This window comes from Anomalospiza imberbis, chromosome 1 (genome assembly GCF_031753505.1).
Source record: "Anomalospiza imberbis isolate Cuckoo-Finch-1a 21T00152 chromosome 1, ASM3175350v1, whole genome shotgun sequence".
Taxonomy (NCBI): domain Eukaryota; kingdom Metazoa; phylum Chordata; class Aves; order Passeriformes; family Viduidae; genus Anomalospiza; species Anomalospiza imberbis.
Window position 1 is genome coordinate 115,962,384 of NC_089681.1, and position 23,345 is coordinate 115,985,728.

General features: G+C 38.0%; 1 protein-coding gene across 7 annotated transcripts in view; it reads left to right on the forward strand.

Annotated features, from left to right (window-relative positions):
- SATB1 (SATB homeobox 1) overlaps window positions 1-23,345 on the forward strand; it is a 92,360-nt gene that overhangs the window by 46,302 nt on the left and 22,713 nt on the right. For all 7 annotated transcript variants that reach the window (XM_068207474.1, XM_068207465.1, XM_068207508.1 and 4 more), the window contains 3 exons: window positions 1,850-2,304; window positions 10,704-10,916; window positions 19,191-19,346. In XM_068207474.1, the coding sequence (XP_068063575.1) occupies window positions 1,850-2,304; window positions 10,704-10,916; window positions 19,191-19,346 (824 nt within the window). The remainder of the gene's footprint in view (window positions 1-1,849; window positions 2,305-10,703; window positions 10,917-19,190; window positions 19,347-23,345) is intronic.

The following is a 23,345-nucleotide window of genomic DNA, read 5'->3' on the forward strand; positions in this document are numbered from 1 at the left end:
TTGTTTGCTTGTTGTAGTAAGCACAAGTAAATTATTGTAGAAAAAAAAATTATCAATTCTGTGATACCTTTTATCTTTCTTAAACCTGTTCACATAATTTTGAACACTTTATGTCAGAAAATTTCTACATAGATTTCAACAGAATGGAGAATCAGGGCCTCAATTTGGATTGAGTTTTGAGCTTGACTTAGCTTTCAGTATTTGAGGCAAAATCATTCATCTACCCAAACGGGTTCCTTGCCTTTTATAGCTTAAGGCTGTAATGAAGACAATGCATCACTTTTGCGATAATTGCTTGAATTACTGTTCCAAGTAAATGGCCCACTTGGGTTGATCTCTACTTTCCCTGAGCGAAAAAAGGCAGCTTCTTTCCTTAATCTACTTTGTACCTTCTGTGCAACATGGAACCCTTCTTCTGAGACCACCAAATTTAGTGGTAAGACTTAACTTGGTTTCAGATGGTCCATGTGTGAGGCAGCAGAGTGGCCTAATGGGCAGAGTGACCTTTCCACAGCAGCCTCTCCCATGTCCTTTGCAGCAGTGCTCATGCATGAGGCAACCCCTGCAAAATTTTACTTAAATGGTCTGACAAGACAGGTTAATCTTCCATTCATTTTGAGCCAGTGAAGCCAGTGAATAGAAAATGTGTGTTTGTGTATTCTTGTGTAAACTAATACTGGCAGAAGAGGCAGCATTGCCCCCAAAGCTACATGTGTGAGGAGTAGCTGGGCCTCTGCTTGGGTATTGATCCAGACTAGGGACACCAGAACTCTCTGCAGAACAACTGGCTTGCTTTTTATTTATCAAATTTCTGCCTGTGATAAGACGGGAGGAAGATGAGGATGCAGGTGGGAATCCAAGTGCCGATTTCTTCATCCAGCTCTGACACTTGTGAAGGAAAGGATGGCCTTGCACTGATGACTATTAGTGAAGATCATAACTACTGTCACAAGCTCAGACACTGCCTTGGAAAAAAAAAAAGCCTTACTAGTATAAGAAAAAAATTTGTTACAACACTTTTGTGAAAATACTGGACTTTTGGTTTTTAAATAAAGCTTATTTTCTTAAGGCTATTTCCAGACCAGAGCTGCTAAAGCTCTAGAATAAAAAAAGTCACAAATGCTGATAAAAAGGAGACTCCTTCATATCAACCTTGAGTTATTTTATATTGTTTAATCATGCACAGGAGGGGAACTGGAAGAACTCTTGTAGTTTAAAAAACTGTGCTGTTATTTAAAAAGGAGGGTGTGTCAAACACAGATGAGTTAATATAAGAAAAAAATTCAACCATGTTGCAAGTCACTGAAAAAAACCATGCATACATGGTTGCAAGATAAAGCAGCCCATCTGTGTAATTTACATAAATTATACTAGTTCCTAGCAGTCCCATACAATTGATGCAGCATCTAGAAATTAGCAGAGCATAGGGAGGTCTGGACCTCACCCTGCTTATTACAAATTTCCAGTGGCTGGGAACTGCAGATGTCGTGGCAGGGACCTCATGGGAGGAGCAAAACCAGCCACTGGGGATTTCTGTCTCTCTGGCTGGGGCATGTTTTCCCAAAAAAGCCCTCCTTACCCTTTGCACAGATGCACTTGCTGTTTCACCTGCATCATCTGCAGCACAGAGTGGGTTTTTGTCTATTGTCTTTGCCCCATCTCTAATTGGTTACTGCTTTGTCCAAAGTCCCCTGTGTCTGTCACAGTGGGACGCAACAACCTGCTCATGGTTGCATTGCATTGCATCATTTTAGATTTGTATATTTTTGTTAGCATGTCTTGTTAGGACAGTCAAGGTTGTGATTTTCAGTCTGATGTTGGCCTTTTCAATGTTTCTTTTCTGCTGTAGTTGAGATGGATAGCCTTTCTGAACTATCCCAGCAAGGTGCCAACCATGTCAACTTCGGTCAGCAGCCAGTCCCAGGGAACACAGCCGAACAGCCTCCATCTCCTGTTCAGCTTTCTCATGGTAGTCAACCATCAGTTCGGACCCCGCTTCCAAACCTGCATCCTGGACTTGTATCTACTCCCATTAGCCCTCAGCTGGTAAATCAGCAGCTGGTAATGGCCCAGTTGCTGAACCAGCAGTATGCAGTGAACAGACTTCTAGCCCAGCAGTCCTTAAACCAACAGTACTTGAACCACCCTCCTCCTGTCAGTAGATCCATGAACAAGCCGTTGGAGCAGCAGGTCTCAACAAACACAGAGGTGTCTTCCGAAATCTACCAGTGGGTCCGTGATGAATTGAAACGAGCAGGAATCTCACAGGCAGTATTTGCACGCGTGGCTTTTAACCGAACTCAGGTCAGTTGTCTTTTTTCTTTTTTTTTTTTTAAAGTCTAAGAGTCCCTTCTTTCTCTTTCTAATTAGTAATTGCCATCTTCTAAGTCTGTCTTCTCATTTCTACCTTGTCACTTAGCTCCTCTGAAGGAACCATGGTTCCTTGCAGGATCACTGTCTATATTGACACAGTACTGAAATCCTCAGGGATTGGTTTGTGGAAATATCCACTGTTCTTACAGGAAGCATGGTTCCTCTCCAGTTGTGATGATTTATGAATAGCTGAATTTTCCAGTAAAGGAAATGAACAGCTCTATGCAGAACCATTCACAAAGTCACCCAACAGATTGCCTTTTGTGTTGTAGAGTTGTACCCGCTGTGACCACCTGCATGCACTGAACAACCTGGCTTCTTTCACAGGTGTACTGGAGATGGTCTTTTATCTATACTTGCATTTATTTTTATTATTTCCCAGTGAAAGTCCTAATAGCATCTTTTCAGGCTTCTGAAAAGATTAAAAATTAAAAGCTTTATCTCTAGATCATCTACTCTCTTCATGTATTTTTGCAGTTTGTTGCAAAAACAGTAGTTGCTGAGCTTGCCGGTGTCCACGTCAGAACATATACTTCAGCTCTTCAATGCAGAAAAAGCCAGCCCTAGCAAAGCTGATAAGTAACACTAAAATGTGTTATTTTTTACACCTGTTTTAGAAGCTAACCCTGTTATAATTTATTCTGCTGTATGAATTTAACTTAATGCCATGTTGCATGAAATTTAATCAAGCAGAAATTATGGACAAAATGTCAGTATATTGGATGCAAATAATAAGATCTCAAAATTTTAGAAGTATATTATAATACAAAATAAAATATTTTTAATAGGACTTTGTAAAATGGGAAACATTTTAAAAAGACATAGGTAAATTTGCTTTGTGTTCCCTATTTTTAAATGAAAACATACACTTAGAGAACAATTGTCCGTTGCAGATTATAGTATAACAAAAAATATCATAATTTAAGCTTCTCTTGAAATGTTTTTGTTTCTCCCTGCATAGCTTAGAGAATAAAAATTCTGTTTCATATGCTCTGGTGCAGGTTTGAATCAGCATGTCATTTATAATTGTTCTGAATTACTATTGCCTTACAATATTTTACATCCTCTTTAGCTAAAAGAAAGTAGAGCCATTGTGTGAATTCTCTGTAGGGCTCTGTGTGTGTGTGTGTCTTTCCTCTTTACAGCAGAGGAGGTTTTAAGGATCTGGGCCTCTCATACCAAATTTCATGGGTTACATGAAATCATTAAGGATTATTTGCATTAAGTTAGGTCCAGACAGTGTTAGTTGTTATACTTACAAATAAGTGAGCCTTGCTTCATACAGTGTTTAAAAATTTAATTATTAATACTCTAAAGTATAAAAGCAATTGTGGTACCTTCATGTTACAGTGGTTTGCAGCTGCCGTCTTACCTGGACAAAAAGACTAGCAAGTAATTCAGAAAATAAAGTTTATTTTATATTTACTTCTTTCTCAGGTTTGCATAAAAGCACATTGTTTATCTGAGCTTTCCCCTCTCTGAAGTGGTCAGTTTTTGTCAGCTAGTTTTGCATACAGCCTTTTTATTTTTTTGTGCATAAGCAGTACTTGTTACCTGAAAAACAAAGATGAGTGCTTCTGACTGGACATTGAATTTATATGATAGAGTAGGAGAAAATGCTCTTTCGATGTGATGAATGCAACTGTAGAAAAAGATTTCTAGTGCAAATACTGATTCATTAATATTAGTATTATTTCACTAAATAGATATTAAAATATGTATTGCTATGTATTTTTCTTACTACAAATGTTATTAAATATTTGTTTAAAGTTCAATTCTTCCCCAGACTTTGTGGTTAACCAGCTTGGTAAAATGTGCTGAAGGTGACCCAGAACTAGGAGGAAACCCCAAAATGAACATTGAAAACAATTCCCTAAAGTGATATGAAATACACCCATATATTTTGGGAATTTTCAATCAAATCTACATGATAGAACACAGAGCAGTATACCTAAATTCTACAAGTTGTTTTTGCTAATCAAATTAGTATTTGCAGTTAGCTAGGTAAGATTTTGCAGTATTTGTTATGTTTTGTGGCAAACTTAAGGAGCAAAAAGAAAAAATACTAGGAGCCTAGAGAGTGTCAACTTCAGTTTTGCCAAGAAATATCTCAGCATACTTTTCATATGAAGCAAAGCCCCACTGAAATACAGAGGAGCTTGTTGCAGGTGCATTTCACCTTTACAAACCTGGAAATTGTTAATTTTATCCACACTGACCGCTAATATCCAAGGGTAAACACAGGTACCAGCAATTCTTACATGAAAACTTAAAAAATTTTTATTGCTTGCTGTATTTCTGAATTTCTCACAGCTTATTCAAGGATACATCACATTGAGCTAAAATTCGGATAGTACTTTAATAACTGATGCTGTTGAGGAGTTGTTTTCTAATAGTGATGTAATATCCTAAACTTTTTTTTTTTCTGGAAAAGTGAAAATGCTTGTTTAAATTCATGTTCTGTTTTCTGAGATAGAAAGCTAACTCAGGCTTGCCACTGACATTTTTGAAACTGTCATAAGCATATTTGAGCTGTGTCCAGGGACCATATCATGCCATCAGTTTCTAAAGACATAAGAACTCTCTGAAACCAGTTAGAAGTTCTGTGCAAGAAAACCCAGGTGTCAAGATACAGTCTCAGATGAGGGGAGAGATTTGCTTTCACTGTAAAAGTTAAGGAAGGAAGCAATCCTTAAATTAAGAGTTATTTAGCTTAACGTTTAGGCAATAAAATGGACTTTGAAAATGGCTGAAGATGCTTTTGTTTTTCAGATTTAGGCTCTACAATATGAATACAAAATTTGGTGATGATTTTTGGGTAGGAAGTTTCTACCAGTGTAGTGTGGTAATTCAAAACTTAATCCTAATTTTCAAGATTTTTTAATTTGGCTCCAAAAATGTCAACTAGAAATATTTCTATCTTTCCACAAGCCAAGGATTTGGCAAAAATACTTCTGAGAACTGAGTGTCTTTTTTTTTACTAATTATCTATAAAGCAGAAAAAACCCCTTAGCTACAACTTAGAAGTGTGTCCTTAAGAAAGAGTGTGGCTGTAATGTGTTCTTGAATAATTTCCCTCCCATCCTGAAGTTCCAAAAGGTAATTTCAAAACTGAATTCTCAGGAATGTGCCTTGTAAACTTTAATCAAGGTCCAGATACCTATAACTTCAATGAAACTTTCACATCTATACAGGCACAATAGGACAACTGTTGCACAGAGCAGAAGAAGTTTTGGTGGGAGGAATTTCTCTATCGTCCTTCTAGGAAGTCTTCAGAGTACAGTAGGATCTGAAGTTTTGCATGTCCTTCAGCAGTTGTTATTCCAACTCACTGGATGCAAAGAAACAGGCTGAATCCTGTTAGCACCTCCTTTCAGCGCACCATGGAAAACTTTGTTGAGTTAGTACTTGTGCTGGCAGATCTGAGTTTCACCTCAAGCAAGGTGTCCAAAGGTCACCAGTCTGCCAGGATAATTTTGGTAAATTGAGACGCTTATGTTTCTGTTGCCAGTTGATCAAATTAATAATTACAGTATTTTGTTTTAGCTGATGTCATTGCACTGTGCAGATACTGCTACTGTCTTGAACGAGCAAGTTCAGTATTTTCTTGTGCTTTGAAGGTTAGGAAATGGTATTTGTGATCAATTGGCTGCCCTGGGTAGCCCCAAGCAGCCAGGGTGACAGTGATGATGCATTGGGGTAGCCCCCTAAGCTGTGGTCCCCCAGGCCCCTGTCAGCAGAGAGGCTCCTCCTGCTGTTTCAAATATTAAGTTAAACTGGGAGTTCCTCCACTCTGTTTTGTTCTTAAAGCTGGAGTGCAACATCAACATTTGTTGGGCTGAACTAACCTCAGAGCCCTAAACAAATAAATAAACTCCTCTCCCCTTTGTGCTGTGTGTTTTTAAATGTTAGCATGAGTCAAGAAGCAAAAGGCTTGGGTTCCCACAGCCAGTCTGACATTTGACTGGAAGGTGTAGCTTAGCCTGGTGCATGGCAGGGTGATGAGCCTGCACTGTGCGAAAAAGGAATTATGTTAGTCATGGTTGTGGTTGGAACTGGAACTGGAACTGGGGGCTGCCCGTCTCTGTTTGTGTATACTTTCAACTGTAAGTTTTGTTGCAGGGACTTGGGTGCTGTTATACAGAGGTGACCTCGTGGCTCTGTCTTCATGAAAGAAGGAAGAGTGCTTTTTGCTGCTTTTCCGTGTCTGAATTTTGATACTTTTCTTTTTCCCACAAGTGACAACATTTAATCTGAAGGTTTCTGAATGTTTCTCAGTGTTTCTTACTTTTCTTACTCCCTTCTTTCTTGAGCCCCATGCTTGTTTAAAATATTAGCTGCCAGGATGTACTGTCTTTTGTTCATGTATAATGCTTTTCTCATATGTGAAAATTTCTGTGTATTTAGGACTGTTCTCATGCTAATTCTGGGCAAATGCTATTTCAAAGGAGAATGCTTGGATGCACTAAATGGCTCCGTGTAATTGTAAAACAAAATCTAAGTTTACACAAACCACCTTCTCAGGCACTACTTTTTTTTTTTTCCCTTCCACTTTGTCTTTGGCACACTTTATTTTCCAGTAAAATGAAAAATGAAGATGGATTATTCAAAATTGATAACAGTAATGGACCATCATGTAATGTTTTATTGAATTTGAGTTCTGTAAATTATGTGGTAGAGAGAAATTTGCCTGCTTAAATATAACAGAAATTGCCACTGTATTCATATAATTCTTCATAGTGTAATTTAAGAAAAAGTACACTATCCATATCACTATTGAATAAAAGGTAAAAAGGTGCTATTACACTATCATGACAGCTCTCCTCTTGCTACTAAGCGACATAGATAAATGTGTCTGCTTATAACTTACTTGGCTAGGGTCCAGGCTTGGGAGTGGAGTTTGGGAATAATCTTCCACCTGGACATGGGATAGGAGGGCCCTGCAACCAAGAGGGATAGTGTTCAGGGATATTCTGCATGATTTGGGAAGGTTTGGGCAAATTGCATGTTTCTTCTGGAAGCTTTGAAGTTCTATCACACTGATAAAAATCTATTTGAATCAGTGATTATGTTCAAGGAGGAGACAAACTGGGGGCCAGACAGGCAGTGTTTTTGTTCATATTGGCAGACACTTTAATTTATCTCCATTTTTAAAGAATTTGTAATGAGTTTTTGAAAGCCTTCATAATTTTTATTGAACATTTTTGTGCCATTAGTAATGAATAATACTTGTGATGACATGTAAACTTTCTTTTTTTTTTCCAATGGAACCTGGGAATATTTAAAAAAATACATTTCCATTGCAAAGAGAATACAAGGGAGGAACAGTGATGAGGGCTCTGAACCTAACAGTGTTTATAATCTCTTTGCAAAACAAGGTTAGTTTTTATGCAATTTGAGGTACAGTATCAGGAGATCACACCAAGACTAGTATCCTGGAAAACCAGTTCAAGCCTGGTAAAATGAACAATTAATCTGTGCACATCAGCACAGGCTAGAATGTGAGAGCCAGTATTTTCTTTCTAGGATTTTTCCCATTGTACATCTTGTCTAACAACTTTTAGCTAAAGTTTTGTGCTCAAAAATTGAAGTAGTAGCAATGAAATAATATATGAAGCAGGCAAAATGTGTTCTAAGACTGCCTGCACCTGGCACTACATCTTCATTTTCATGGGTTTTCCTCACATATTCTGACCTTTAGGTTTAGAGCCTAGAAGCAAACTCCTCCTTGTCTTCTTCATGCTCTGTCATCTCCCCTCCTCTCTCTGTATTGCTGTCCTCTGCTCTGCTCCCAGCTCAGACAAAGAGTCATGACAGTGATTGGGCAAGAGAGGAGAATCAATACTTGGTGTCATTTCTAATCACCAAGAGGTGTCCCACAGCAGTGGAAATGCAGGCAAGTGTTTAAAAAAAAAGCCAACAGCATTTACTTTATTTACTTATTTCACTGAAGAGGGAAAAGTTATACAAGAAAACCAGCCTTTTCTAACTTTTTTAGCTGCCCACTATGTGGCTAAGGTTTATGCAAGCAAATATTTTCTATTATGGACTAGTTAAAGCATTTTTAAGGACTTTCCTGTGGCTGACAGTGGGGTGGCTGTTTGTAAGGAGTCTTCTCTCCTGACAATGATCAGTCCACTTGAGTTTAGTTTTTCGTGCTCATTTTTTATGGAGAGGTGTCTCCAGCACAGAAACAGTCAGAAATCATACATGTTTACAACTACCTATAAGGAGATGAACGATGTGGGCTTTGGTCTCTTCTGCCAAGTAACAAGCAACAGAGTGAGAGAGAATGTTCTCAGGTTATGTCAGGGGATGTTTAGATTGGATATTAGAAAGAATTTATTCTTCAAAAATGTTGTCCAGCACTGGAACAGGCAGACAGGGAAGTGGTAGAATAACCATCCCTGGAGGTATCTAAAAGACATAAATGTGGCACTTGGGGACATGGTTTAGTGGTGGGCTTGGCAGTGCAAGGTTAATGGATGGACACAATGATCTTAAAGGTCCCTTCCAACCTCAATTTTTCTATTATGTTCTCCATATCCTGTGCTCTGCAGGAAGCTTTGCCTTGTCTCCAGTAGAACAAAATCATTTTGTACCTCCTCTTGAGGTGGATTGTGTAACCCTACCACTAACAAACATTGGTAACTGTGGGTTTAAGTACTTAAAAGTAGAAAAAATTATAGACACAAATTTATTTTCCATGTTTGCTAATAAGTAAATTTATTATTAGACTAACCATTAAGAAAAAAAATTAAAATATCACCCAAATGCCACTTTTGTCAGTAACTTGTTTATTTACCCTCTGAGAAATGTATGCCTGGATACCAGAAAACAGGAAGGATCATGAAAAGTGGTAAGAAAGAATTCCCCAAGATTATTTTTTTCTATCCTCCTCCTCTGAAATATTTTTCATGCTTAATGCTGGAAAGACTGTTTGGTTTTTTCCATCCCATTTCCCTGTTACATGTGCAGGCACCAACAGGGCCTTGAGGACCACATTGGCTGAGGTGTAGTTGTTGGTACCCCTGTCCTCATCACCTGACAGGGAAGTACAGAGCTCACACCCCCTAGGCTCACACCCCCTAGTCCTGCTCAAGCACAGCTGCTTGAGAGTCGTGGCTTTGCAGCAGCACCTCCCTAAGGGTCTTTTGCCTGACAGGATAAGACCTTTGAGAGAGGTGACAACTTCCACAGGTGCTGTGGGCATCAGACTTCCCAAAAAGATTCCCTTGGCCATATCATTCTCTTGTACCCCCTTAGGAATATATATTCTCAGTCAGTATTGCCTATCTTAGTTTTGGGTTTTTATTGTTTGCTTCCCTCTCTCTGTTTACCCCTCCATTATCTTGAATAACTTACAACAGTTCTTTAGGATAAGAAACATTGGGTTACTTTATTTCTTGAAATTCACATGTATGTTTCCTTGTTACACTATGAGTAAGAGCCTCCCATGCCAATCCTCTCTCTTTCCCAGCATGGCAACAGTATTTATTTTAAGTAGTAGTCCACATCTGGTTTTCCAAAAGTTACCTTTCTTATCACCATCTTGTTACTCCAAGACAGCAGAGCATTTTGAATGCCCGAATATTTAAAAGGAGAATCTGGCAGGGAGAGGAGGTGTCAAGAACCTGTTGACATTAAATATGAATGTACCAGGCAATGGACTGTTTGAGGATTAGGGTTGTCTTCATGAAGAGAGAGGAAGGTGCAAGAAGAAGACGGAACATGAGGGCATCCAGCGAGTTTCCCTACTTGTTAAACTCCAATATGCAACTCTTAGATAGAAATATTGACTTATAAAATATATGGCCCTGAGTCAGTGAAGCAGTACTTTAGGAATGTTGCAAGTTTATAGTCTCAGATTAGTTGTGAAATATCACATCCTTTCAAAGATCTATTTAAGTTGCTAGAAATGCAGAAAGCCTTTTTTTAAGGTTGGGTATGCATTTGGCCTGTGAAGCTTGAGAACCCCCCAGTGTATCTCACTTATCCTTAACGTCTTGTGATTATCTGTGGACTGTGAAAGATATCATGGCAAGTTAAGCCAGTAAAAGGAGGAAGACATATTAGGAAGATTCAGTTTATGTTGTATTTAAAACAGGTGCTTAATAAAATTAAGGGTAAAACTGAGTCTCTCTTCTCGGCTACCTAAAATGCCATTAATATGATCCTATGTGGAGTGAACTGTGCATTTGCTATTCTCATTCCCAGCCTAGTGGTAATAAGAATGAGGACTGATAAGCAGTGGCTTTGCAGACCATGGTTTTACAGACACTCACCTAGGCTAACTCTCGAGCCTATTTTTTTTTCTTCCTTCCCTACAGGGCTTGCTCTCAGAAATCCTCCGAAAAGAAGAGGATCCCAAGACTGCCTCGCAGTCCTTGCTGGTAAACCTTCGGGCTATGCAGAACTTCTTGCAGTTGCCGGAAGCAGAACGAGATCGAATTTACCAGGACGAAAGGGAAAGGAGCTTGAATGCAGCCTCTGCGATGGGCCCGGCGCCTCTCATAAGCACACCACCCAGCCGGCCTCCACAAGTAAACCGCTCTCTCTGCCTTTGGGATTTGCTTGTTGTGTTCTCTCACTGTCCCTCTGGGTGAGACCTTTCTGAAAAAGAAGAAACCTTTTGCTGTCACACTTTTTAAACACTCGCAGAATCATTACTTGCAGTGCACATTGCAAATTAAATTTAAGAAATATAATGGATGATAGTAGCACTTTATTACTACCTATTTTCTAATTTTAAGATAAATTCTATCCATTATGGTTCCCACAGAATTTTTTGCTCATTTTATTGAGGTACAAGCTTTACTGGGCATGGAAGATGATAGCTTTTAGCTGTCATCTTTTCTTACAATTCTTAGGTTCTTAATGTTGTAGTTTCAGATAGGAATTTTGAAGGATTTGGACCATTAAACTGAGAAGGAATGAAAGCAGAAGCGTGAGTACCTTCTAGTGCCTTAAAAATTATTTTTCCAGAAAGCAAAGAGGTAAAACTAAAGTGATGAGGGGAAGAAGATCCCGTCCCAAAATGCTCAGCAAGCTTTTACCATCTTGAGCTACTGACAACTGTTTAAAATAACTGCTTGCTATATCCATTGCTCTGAATGATTTGGATATGTTCATTAAAGCTTCATGTAGTATCTGTTAAAATGAAACTCCTATTGATTTCTCTAAAATTTATTTGATTTCATTCTTCAAAAATTTCAAAGTTTGATAGAGTTTGATTGAGAGATTCAATGGTGCAGTCCTTGTGTGGATCAAGGAAACTGATGCTTATTTTAAGGTACATGAGAAGTGCATGTGAGCCATAGGAATGCACAGGATTTCCACAAAGAAACATGGTTCACGCCAAAACCTGTATATTTTCAGAAATACTTTGCATTGCTCTGGCTCAAGGTTGTACTTATTCAAGGAGAATCCAAACTGATCTGCAGATATGTGGGAATCATGCTGTATACACAGTCCAGTTTTGGCTAAACAAAGTAAGGCTTTAGGATTGTGGGAATTTTGTGACGGGTGATTTTTTAACAAAAACAGCAGGTTTTTGTTATCCAGTCATAAGCTTGTGACTGTGACTATGTTCTATACCCATTCAGAATGCTATAAATTCCTCTTGAGATTATTTTTCTAAGTTTCCTTCAGCTAATGGATACTAAGGACCACACTAAAGTAACGACTAACAAAATTGTAGGAGGGAGGACAGAAGATCACCTTGACCTGCTGCAGTACTTTTCACAAGAGAAGAAAATTTTAGCTGAAAAAACAGACTGTACTAATGGTGTAGTTTTGTTGTCATTAACTGAGTTTAGTCTATAAAATCCACTATAGATATTCTTCAGGATAAAGGACAAAAATCTATTTACATAGTAATGCTTTTGTGGGAAATAGTTAAATAGAGATAACTGTTTATAAGAACATTTGAGTTTGTTTTAATATCTATACCTGCTCCCACAGCCCAGGTAATTCAGAGCCAAAGCTAACCCTCCTTCTTAACTTATCTCTTTCTGCCAAGGTAATGTCTCACTCTGTCTCAAGTGGTCTTGGGCAATTTCACAGCTAAAGAACAGAGTTAATTACAGGACCTTCCTGAAGGATGTCAAGTCAGAGGTAGTCCTTGTACTGGTTTTAATTCACACTTTAAACTGTATAAATCCCTTGCAGCCAGAAAGAAAGTGAGACTTAGGGGTTTTCTTAACTGACAAAACATACTGTAAGTCCAGATTTGGTGGGAAAGGGGGGGCTAAATCTATCTGTCTCTACTGTGCTCTTGTTCATAATTACATTTCATTTTTTTAGTGTGAGTCAGGAGTATAGTTAACCTAATTGTGACAGTTCAAAGTGGAAACAGCATACACTTTTGTTTTAGTCCTTTTCAAAAGGAAAGCAAGTTTACAAGGAAACATAGACAAATACTTGAGGTCTACAGAACAAAGCACTTATTTTTCCAGTTGTTGTGCTATTCTCTGTCATTCAGCAAAACACACACATTTTCCCTAGTGAATAGATTGAGAATGTACAAACCTCTGAGTTGTGATTCTTTGTGACCTTCTTACATGTTTTCAGAATTCCCCACTATAAACATCTGAAGCACTTTTCACCTGCTGCTAAGTGTTCAGAGTCCTAAGTTTGAAAATTGAAATATTTATGTTGGTCAGATAATTACAATACTTGATGCTTGAAATAATAGTGAAATTGTCCTAGTTGTAACACTGGCAAGTATAACTTTACAAATCACAGCAGAAATAAATTACAGTCAGGATACTGCAAAATTTTCAATGCAAACTGCTACCGTGATGCCTCCCCCAAAATGTCCACAGTTTATTGAATATTTGATACTAAGGAAATAAAGTTACTATCATCCTTACTACTAAGTTTATTATAAGCAATTATTTAAAGATCACTTTGCAGGAATACAGGATAATATTTTTCCAGCTTGACTGTGAGCTTCTCAGATAACCATTGAAAGAGAAAACAGAACGTTTATCCTGACAACAGAATTTACACAAGAGCCAACATATTTAGTATTAAATCTTTAGACCAGTGTAACGTTTGAAACAATTAAACTATGGAACCATGTAAAATGGGAGCTAATATGCCACACATGAAGGTTTATTTTGCAATTGCAAGTTATCAGTTTCGGAAGGATGTGAAAATAAACATCCTGAAAAGGATCTATTTTGCATTTTTGTGTTGCCAACTGGTGGCCAGACAGTAGAGCAGACTTAACCATTTAGCAACTGAGCTTGTTCTGGGTAAATTTTGCATTCTCTTGTATGCAGAAATAGAAAGTGTGACCTTGCAGGTCTGATTGGATAGTAGGAACACACCAAGCATAAACCCTGGTGCCTGACTTAGAAGGAACACTGTTGAATTTATCTCCTTTTTACAGCATTCTTACTAGTTGCTACTTGAGCTAATGTATCTGGATTGTTTCCAATTCTTTTTCGAAATCCTTTAAGAAGCTCTTTGTCCTCGTTACTTCTCCCTTTCTCTCTGACTTAAACAAAATGCAAAACCTTACTTTTTTTTTTTTTTAATTGAAATCATTAGCCTCTAATGCATGAGCTTTTGGGATGCGTATATAGCCCTCTAAGCCGGTCAAGTTGTAAAAGTCTGCTACTATCTTCCACACTGGTGGACTGAGCACAAGGAGACGGCGTACACAAGGATTTTTCCCTTGGACATTGTTCGAGTTGCCACCCCTGGGGCAGAAGCCTGTCTGTCAGGCTGTTTCCTGGGGCACTGGAATTTATAAGTATTAGCATCTCCATCAGGTAGGTACTGCATGGAGATATCGTTTAACCTCTGCAATCTAGAAGGAAGGGAAAAGGTCGTTTCATGTTCTATCTATTTTAATAATTTCTCCCCATTCTTCAACACCTTAATCTTGCAGATCAGCCCACAGAGGCCTTTTGGGGGTATTCCTAGGTCAAGTTGAGAGAACGAGTCTATTGCATGTTATGTGGGAATGAGAGAATCTGAGGATACTTTAGAGGATGATGAGGTGCTAGGGATGGCCTTTATGTCAGGGCAGTTTGGGATGTGGAGGGAAGATGATTCCCCCTCCTCTGTACAATTTGTGGGGGAGGATAGAGACGGGTAGCCAAGTTACAGATTTTCTTTTCCAAAATATTCTGCTTAAAGGTTTTTAGCCATCCTGCAGTTACAAGCACTTTTTTCTCAAGACAAGTAATCTCCGTTTCCACAGAGCTGAGGAAGAAATCTTTCTTGCCACCTATATTCCCTAAAGAAAATTTGTGTTAACTCTTGGGGCACATCATCATCCTGTGTAAAAATAGAGTACATGTAATGTCAAGAGCAGAATATTATTTTAACAAGGCAATGTTTTAAGAAGTAGTCAAAGTCTTGCATGAGTCATGGTTCTAGGTACTCATTGACCAAAACCTTCATTTCATAAATACAATCCTGGTCTTCTAACTGCAGATAAATTACAGTTCCTTCAAGTTAAAGCAATCGTGGGTTGGGTCTCAGAGATAGGATGTTACTCTTGAAAGACTGGTATCTAGGAGAGCTCTACTTTGATGGTGTTTGAGGACCAGTGAATCTCCATTGCAAGGAGTTCTGGATAACACCAGCTTCCCTGAAACTATATGGTGGATTCATAGTCCCATATGCATGTGCCATGTATCACCACCAACAAAATTTTTATTTTTAAGTTGGCAAAATTTTAGATTTAGGTTGAAAATCTTTGTGTCAAGTTGCATTTTAACAAAAGTAAAATGAACAAAATAATAAATGAAATCCTCCCCGCCCACCCCCACAAAAACCACCATGGAGGAGAGTTAATGGAAACCCTGACACTTAAATATAACTGCACTTCCAGGCGCCACTGTAATAATGGAGTAGTAAACCTTGTCCTGATAAAAGCTGTTCTGAAAGCAACAGCATTTATTGTACCTCTTCTGCTATTTGCAGAGCAGAACTGAAAAGTAGTTTGTTTTGCCTGGAATGAACTACTTTATGAATTTTAATGTACAATGTAATATTAAAAGCTAAACCAGGATTAAAGAAGATTTTTGTTCCCAAGCTAAAACAGTACTTATGAGAATGTGTTATATAAGATTTTTTTGTTTCAGTTTTGATGGGGAAGGAATGAGCTTCCATGCTTGTGAAACCTCTTCATACTGGTTATTCCTTCTATGACAACAACTTACCCTTTTTTTAGAAAAACTGAGTTAATCCAGAACTTCTTACTGTTGTAATCAGTCTTATTTGATGAGAAGATATATCTGTGTAGGCCAGGAGGAGATGGAAATGTTATTTTTTTCAAGTATTCTTAGAAGACTAGATTGATTGGTTATAGGAAGATGGCCAAATGAATTCCTGATTCTCAGTGTGTTGCATTTGTAAAATAATGCTCCCCTCTTCAGTTAGTATTTGCAAAATTTGGTTACTGTAAAAAAAAAATTAGCTGATCTATGATTTCTTTCCTAAACAGAAAATGTACCTGTAGGTGTGGGTGGGGTGGGAGGTTGTGCTTAAGTGTGGATGAGATGAGAGATTATGTTTTGTTTTGTTTTTCTCTCCAAAATGAATACTTTTTCCACCTCCTCTCCCAAGTCTTGAAGTTGCACCTTTGAGAGCTTTTTTGTTTTCTGTTGGGTTTTTTTTTTTGAGGAGGGTGTTTTTTCAACCCAGCTTCAAACAGCCTCTGTCTTGAACTCAATTTTAAATTCAACACAACTGCCTAGGTGCTGCTTATGTATAAATTATGAAACAGTTATATGTATGGATATTCTCCAAGAGGTTAATTGGCATTATTGCATGGAATTCATCAGACCAGAGCAGACCAATAGTCTATCTAGACCAGCCAGAGTCTACACCTGATTTTTGAAGAGAAATTATTAAGACACAGGAGAAGAATTTTTATACTTGGCCAATGAAGTGAATTGGAGAGGGAGAAGGTATGACTGCAAATCACAACTCTTGGTAATCCCCAAACCCATAATTTTATAACTTTAATACTTTATTCCCCTGAAGATTTTTGGGCTAATACTGCTTTTTGATGCAGATATTTGTGTTTTCTGAATTCAATTAGTGTTCCCTAATTAAATATCAACAGAAGGCAATAGAAGTTTGTTTGTTTGTTTTAACTTTGATGACATATTAGATGCTGTTGAATTTATTGTACCTGTATAAAGACAGATGTGGTTTGCAAAACAGAATGAGGATTTTCAGTAATTCCCTTGGTTTAAATGCATATCTGCATTAAATTGGACATTGAGGAGTGTGGACCGAGTAGCATAGTTAAAATTATGTCTACAGCATGGTGTGTGATGGTTTTTGATGGTCTGCATGCTCACAGCTCAGTTAAGTGATCTATGAAGTACTGCTACAACATGAAGCTGTCCTTTGAAGCTCAGTAGCAATCAAAAAGGCAGTGTGCTTACTGAAGAGACACATTTTGATCAAGATCACAAGAGCAAAGTGTTTCCTTCCCAAAAGACTTGTGTATGCTAGCTGAATACCTTCATCTTTTCATCTTCCTCTTGGGTCCTTCAAAGATTAGTTTCAAGTGAAGATTATTTCGGGGGAGAAGGACTGAAATTTGTTTCCCAAAATTTAAACCCAAGGTTCCGGAAGGCATGTTGACAAAGCCATCACTTTTTCATTCTCTAATTTAGCTTAGGCTGATTTTTATATGCACAGAAATAAGTCTGTCTTCAGTTGTATGTTTAACATCCCCACTGGTTGTCAGTTATCTTCTGGCATGTCTTTCTAATTTAAAGGTTATAAAATTGCCACTGATTTTGTATTTTTAAATTATTTCATTGTATGATGTTCAAGAGGTGCACCTGCTCTTGCAGTCCTGTACTGATTTGTCTGGTGTGAGGTATACCTTTTCCTGCTCTGCAGTAGGAAGGAGATAGTTTCATGGTGCTGCTCCTCACTGCCTGCTGCCAGGTGCCTCAAATGATTCTGAGCAGCCTTTGGTCCAGGCTTGGCCATCCTCATCTGCAATGTCTCTGCTACTGCAGAAAAAGGCATGGCTGGAAAGTAGTAATTGTTTTCAGATGAAAAAAAATCACATTATTACCCGTATGCCACATTCTGGGATTTTTCTCCATTTCTACTTAGGACCCTTGTTTTCAGACACCAGACAGTGCTAATGCCTGCCCTGATGGGGGCAAGGGGAAGTGCTTGTGGACACCTTGTTCTTCGGGTGTTTTGCCCCTTGTAGTTAATGGGTGTGTGTTAGCATAGTTCCTGAAAAGCCTGATGGACAAATCCCATTCAGCAAAAGTGGCATGCACTCCCAGTTTCTGGGCTTGATTATTTTATATTAAAAGCACTATGGATGATAGTTAACACAAACTGAGCATGGCATTTCTAGGAAAAAATGGGCTGCTGATTTGCCTAAGTACATCTCTCATCCAAAGCCTTCAACTCCCATATTGTAAGACCTGTGACATATGAAAACTCATAGAGACTGAGATTAGAAGATGAATTATCATGTTGTCATGGTTTCCTTTTGAACCTCAAGGGACGTCAGAGCACAGAAAGATGCTGACTTGCACTGGATCAAACTGATAGTGAAAGTGTGGGTTTAGACACATACTTAAGAGCAGGCTGAATCACCTTCTGGAAGTGCCAGGCTCTGTCCATTAGACCTAGAATTAGCCTGAAGGACTGTCTTAAACTAGCTGTGTAACTTCAGAATAACTAAATTAATTCAGCTCTCAATAACCTCAGTATGAATCAGTAGGTTTGAATTTAAATCTTAAGGTTTGATTTTGTTTGCATCATCACCTTGTGGGTTCTTGGCAGAAATCCAGTTTTCCTTTCCTCTGATCCACTTTAGGATTAGTGGCCCATTAGGTCCACTAATCTTGAGCAAGCCTTGCAAGAGTAACTGCTAAAGACAGACGTTATCCTTAACTACTGAGAATACTGTAGGATAAGCTGAGTACCTGCTGATTTTTTTGTACCTCTCAACTGATATTGCAGAAACTGCAGTGTAACCTTGGTGGGATGATGCTTGGTGTTGAAACATCACTTCCATCATTTCCAGAGGATGAAGGAAAGGATAGTCTCCTGCACATCATGTTGCTACTGATTTTTTTTTTGTTGTTTTCCTTAATGCTGCAGATGCAGCATAAAGGTGGTACTGTAATCATTCTGTCTTGTTTACGTGTTTGGTGTTTATTTAATCTGGACTGCAAGAAGAATAAATATTTGATGTATGTAAGTGAAATACAACTAGAATCAGTACCTTTAAGAAAGTCCTATCTTGGTTTCATGAAGGAATGGTTAAAGTAAGCATTATTCTAAACTGTCTCTTCAAAACAGCTTAAGAACCAAACTGATAAGATAAATTTTAAAAAATTCAATCTAAAGCCACAGCTTTTCAAAATTATCATGCATTTGAGTGTACTGGGCATAAGACATGAATCAAGATATATCTGTCAGATTTCTATTTCATTAGCGATTCTTTTATGTTGCACTTACAATTTTTATTTAATTTGTGTGGGGCAAAGAAATCATGTAAGGATTCACAAATCTCTACAAGACTGACAGGTTTCCACCTAATTTATGATATTGAAATTTGCAGTGGTCTGTTAATGGTAACTCGTATTTCAGATGCACTCACCTCTTACAATGCACTGAATTTTCCTGTTTCCCAATTGCTTGAACCATAGATGACTTATAATGTTTATTCTGCAAAACTCTGAAAGAATACCAGAGGAAGATTGGATAAAAGGAATAAAATGCAAAGGGGAACTGCTTAGGGAGGGAAAGAGGGGAAAATAACTTTTTCATAATGAAAAATGTCTCATATTTTCTAGGTCAAAACTGCTACTATTGCTACAGAGAGGAATGGAAAACCAGAAAACAATTCTATGAACATTAATGCTTCTATTTATGATGAGATTCAGCAGGAAATGAAGAGAGCTAAGGTGTCCCAAGCACTGTTTGCGAAGGTTGCAGCAACCAAAAGCCAGGTAAAATTCCCAGGGCTCGAAGAGCTCCATGTCCTGTGCAATTGTTCTCCCAGATCAGTTTCTATGTGAGTTAAAATGGGTAGCTGGGTCAGTGTAATAGCTCAGAGCTCCTTGCTGAGTCTGGAGGTAACCTCTGGTTCCCCAGGCAGGGTAGAGAAGCAGCTTCCTGAGATCTCTCACTCCCTTTTCCTCACCCGCCAGACACCTTCCCTATGTGCCCATGGATCATGGCATGGCTCAGAAGGGAACAGGTTCATCAGTTCTTAGCTGGTGTGGATCTGGCAAAAGCTATGGTCAACATCTGGGTATTGCTACTAAGGTCATCTTGAGGCTTTGGTGTTTTGCAATTTCATGTGCTGCAATGAGGAATGCTGGAGTGCTGGTTTTTTGCAAAAAAAATATTTAGACAGACCCACTGGTGAGACTGTGCATGAGAGATGGACTGTCAATAAAAAAAAAAAAAGAAAGAAAACCAACAGAAAAAAGACCCCCAAAAAATTACAGTTGTACAAGTTATAGCTGAGAAAATAGGTATAATTTTGTGGAACACAATGTTTGCTTGGTTACCTGCTTGAATGCATATGTATACGTTGCATATTCAGATTTTTAGCCTTTGTTTTGTGGTTTCCTATTCTGTTTTCTTTAACTGAAGATTTTCTGTGAAGTTTAGTGGCAAGAGGGAAATCAGCAAGCACTTGTTGGGTGTGATTATCATAAATGACATGTCTTCTGAGAAAGATCACTGGAGTATGTGAATGCATTGATTTAAGTGAGAATGTACTCAAGAAGTAAAAGAAAAACATATAGAGAAATGAAAGACTATGGTTATACAAATGCTTGAAAGAAACCCAAAGGCACCAATGGTTGCAAATGTTGAATTTTCATATTAGATTAAGTGTTAAATCCACCTAATCACTTCTTCTTTATTTTTCTAAAATTACTTCATAGAAAAATTCAGCTTCCTCCAGGGAATGCTAGTGAAGCTCAGTTAGACTGATGTTTCTTGGGCCGTCAACATTTTAGTACTGGTTTTCTTTTTAACAGGCTTTAACTTTTGACTTCTGTGCTGTTCACATTTTGGAGTTCACTTCATTGTACAGAAAGGATGTTGTCTCTTAAGTTATATGGTGTAAGGAGCTTTTAAAGGGATATTTTGGAAATGTTGTATCAAAATGATTAAACTCAAGCTGTGGACTGTAAAAATTATAGCTTTATAGGCCACATGCCTGCCTACCCTTCAATCACTGTCAAAGTGATAATTTCAACAATAATATGTTTCTTTTATTGTGGGATTCTAAACACCAAGTGCTGTTTAAACATTAAACTGAATTGTTTATGTTAGTGCTGTACTCAGTGTGTCATACATCAGGCCACTATAATCTCCCATGGAATGTAAAAATTCTGTCATGAATCATGGCTTGTATATCAGAAATTACTGTAATTTTGATTGGAAATTACAGAGCTCTTGAAATGTTTCTAATTATGATAGAATGTTACAGCAGCTTCCAACCTGTGTGCTCCTCAGATGTCTTTATTTACATGTCAAAACTTGGGGTTAGAGAACTGTCCGTTTTCTGCACCTTCCCCTTTCCACTGCAGTCTTCTGTATGGCTAATGTATGAAGCCAACCTATCAGCCCACATTATTTTGTTCTGATCTGATTTGTGCAATAGTGTATTTATTTAAGTGCAAAGCTTTAAAATTTCTAGGTGGGTCAGCTCTTCCAGTGCTGACTTTCCAAGGGACAGGCAACCAAAATGAAGCCTAAAAGCTTCCAGAGGATGCAGTGCAGGTTTATTTGAGCACTGGTATAAAATTCAGATTCTTGTACAAACTTTGCTACTAAGCACTGAAAACAACACCAAACACATAGTTCTTTTCCATTTTATTCTGGTGATTATACCTGTGTTCTCAGGGGTTATTTTTCTTCCCAATTTCAGCAATGTAATGTTAATTTATTTGTCTAGCAAGCTTTCAGGTCTGTAGTTAGATAAAGTGTCATTTGTACCAGAAAGCTGCTTTGCAGAAGTAACCTCCTAGGTAGACTAGGATGTGCTGGGTCTTCTCGAGCTAGCTGACTGCTAGTAACCCAATTAATAATCTTTGAATATGTAGCACTGCCACATATACTAAAGGAGGTACACATATTGTAAAAGATTCTTCATTGGAACTCTTCAGTGGTATAAGTAAACATTTCTTAGGGCAAAAAAGTCTCCCTTGCACAAAAGGAAGCTTGTTCAAACATATTCTCTAAAAGAGCCTCTCTTGAGAGAAATCACTTACTGATATTTTTTCAATTTGGAGGTATTGGTTCCATACTCAGAACTGGAAATCCTGAAACAACCCAAGTTATAGTAAAAAGTCTGAAGGACACATATTAGAACATGATGTTAACATGAGGTTAACATTTTTGTTTTTAAAAATTGCTAAAATTGAATGTTGCTGATTTTATCTTATTGTGGATATAAAAACTTAATTAATTTCTGAGTGCAGTCTGGAGTTGTGGTATAAAACCATATGTGACTTAACTAGCTCTGAGAGGGGACAAAGGCCTGGAAGGCCTTGCCCTTTTTTTTTTTTTTTTCCCTTAATAAACTGATTTGGGGCAACATTAGATTGGATGTCTAAGCAGTCAGCATCTGCAAGGTGGCTGGGCTTGCCTGAGCCAGGAGACTGCAGATAATGTTCTGCTGACTAGAGCACTTTGTACAGAATTGTTACTAAATGATGCGCTACAGGAGTTTCTATTTGGGTAGCGCCAAGGTAAAAAACTAGCATCTTCCCTTGCACTGTGTTTGTGCCTTTGGTAAGAGTGGAACTGGAAATCCTGTGATAATTACTTCATTACAGTGAAAAGTCTGGAGGAAACATATTAGAAAATAATGTGTTGATTAACAGTTTTATTTTTAAATCCTCCTGAGCTGTGGAGGACCAACCGCATGTGGACCTGATGCTCAACAAATCAGCTGGGTTCTGGGGCCTGCTGTGGCAGAGGTTGTGGGATCAGGCAGAGGTTGCAGCGCTGTTAGAGAGTTCATTTGCTGACTCAGGTGAGGGATGATTTGCCTGCTTGAAGTTTCACAGTGCGCTTTGCTGGCAGCTTGTTGGTGTTCCCAAAGGAAAGGGCCTGTCTGGTACGTGGGTTTGAATGAGTTTGGGGAGACAGCTAGGACATTCCTTCAATTGTTGAAGTCTTTTCCTATAAAGGAATTCTGTATATTTTTTACATTCTGTGTATTTTTTAAGTTTCTATGTTTTTAATGATATATTATCTACAGAATAAACTAAAAACCTGTTAAATTCAAAATATATACTTCAAAAGTTAATATGATTATACTGAGGAGCTAAGGAAGATATTACAATTCAAATTCCTGGAATACATCATATCTTTGGGGAATTTTAGAACGTTAATTAGCAAAGCACCTAATGTCCGTGTTTAAAATCTTATGCTTTTATTGTAGGTTGTCTTTCTAACAGGCCTGCATGGGTTTTTTGTTAGATTATGCTGAAAAGAAAGCTTTACAAAAATGCACACAAAAGGAAGACAGAAAGGTTTACCAAGTGTTTTGTCTCTTCTCGCAGGTTGTTGATTCTTAATGGCAGAGTGGCAATGCCAACAGTATTATTTGCTAAAATTTAATCAGCACACCTGACTAACTCTAAATTAAAAGAAACCACACATAAAATTTTGTGGCGTATGATACTTTTACAATTTCATCCTATTGGGTTTTTATTAAATTTGTAACCTGAAAGTCTGATTCGAGTACTTATGGAAGTACATTCTTAATTTTGTTATTAAAAAAAAAAAGTTGATTTGTATAATGATCATTAAGGTATCATGGTTCAGTAACTCTGCAGTGGTTACGATGTTCTCATGTGGGAGCCAGGGATGAGTTTTCCTTGATGGTGACAGATGCTGAAATCTAATTTTATTCCATAAAAACAGATAAACAAGCAAACAAAACCCCCATACCTAAGAGCCGTGAGAGATAAGGCAGG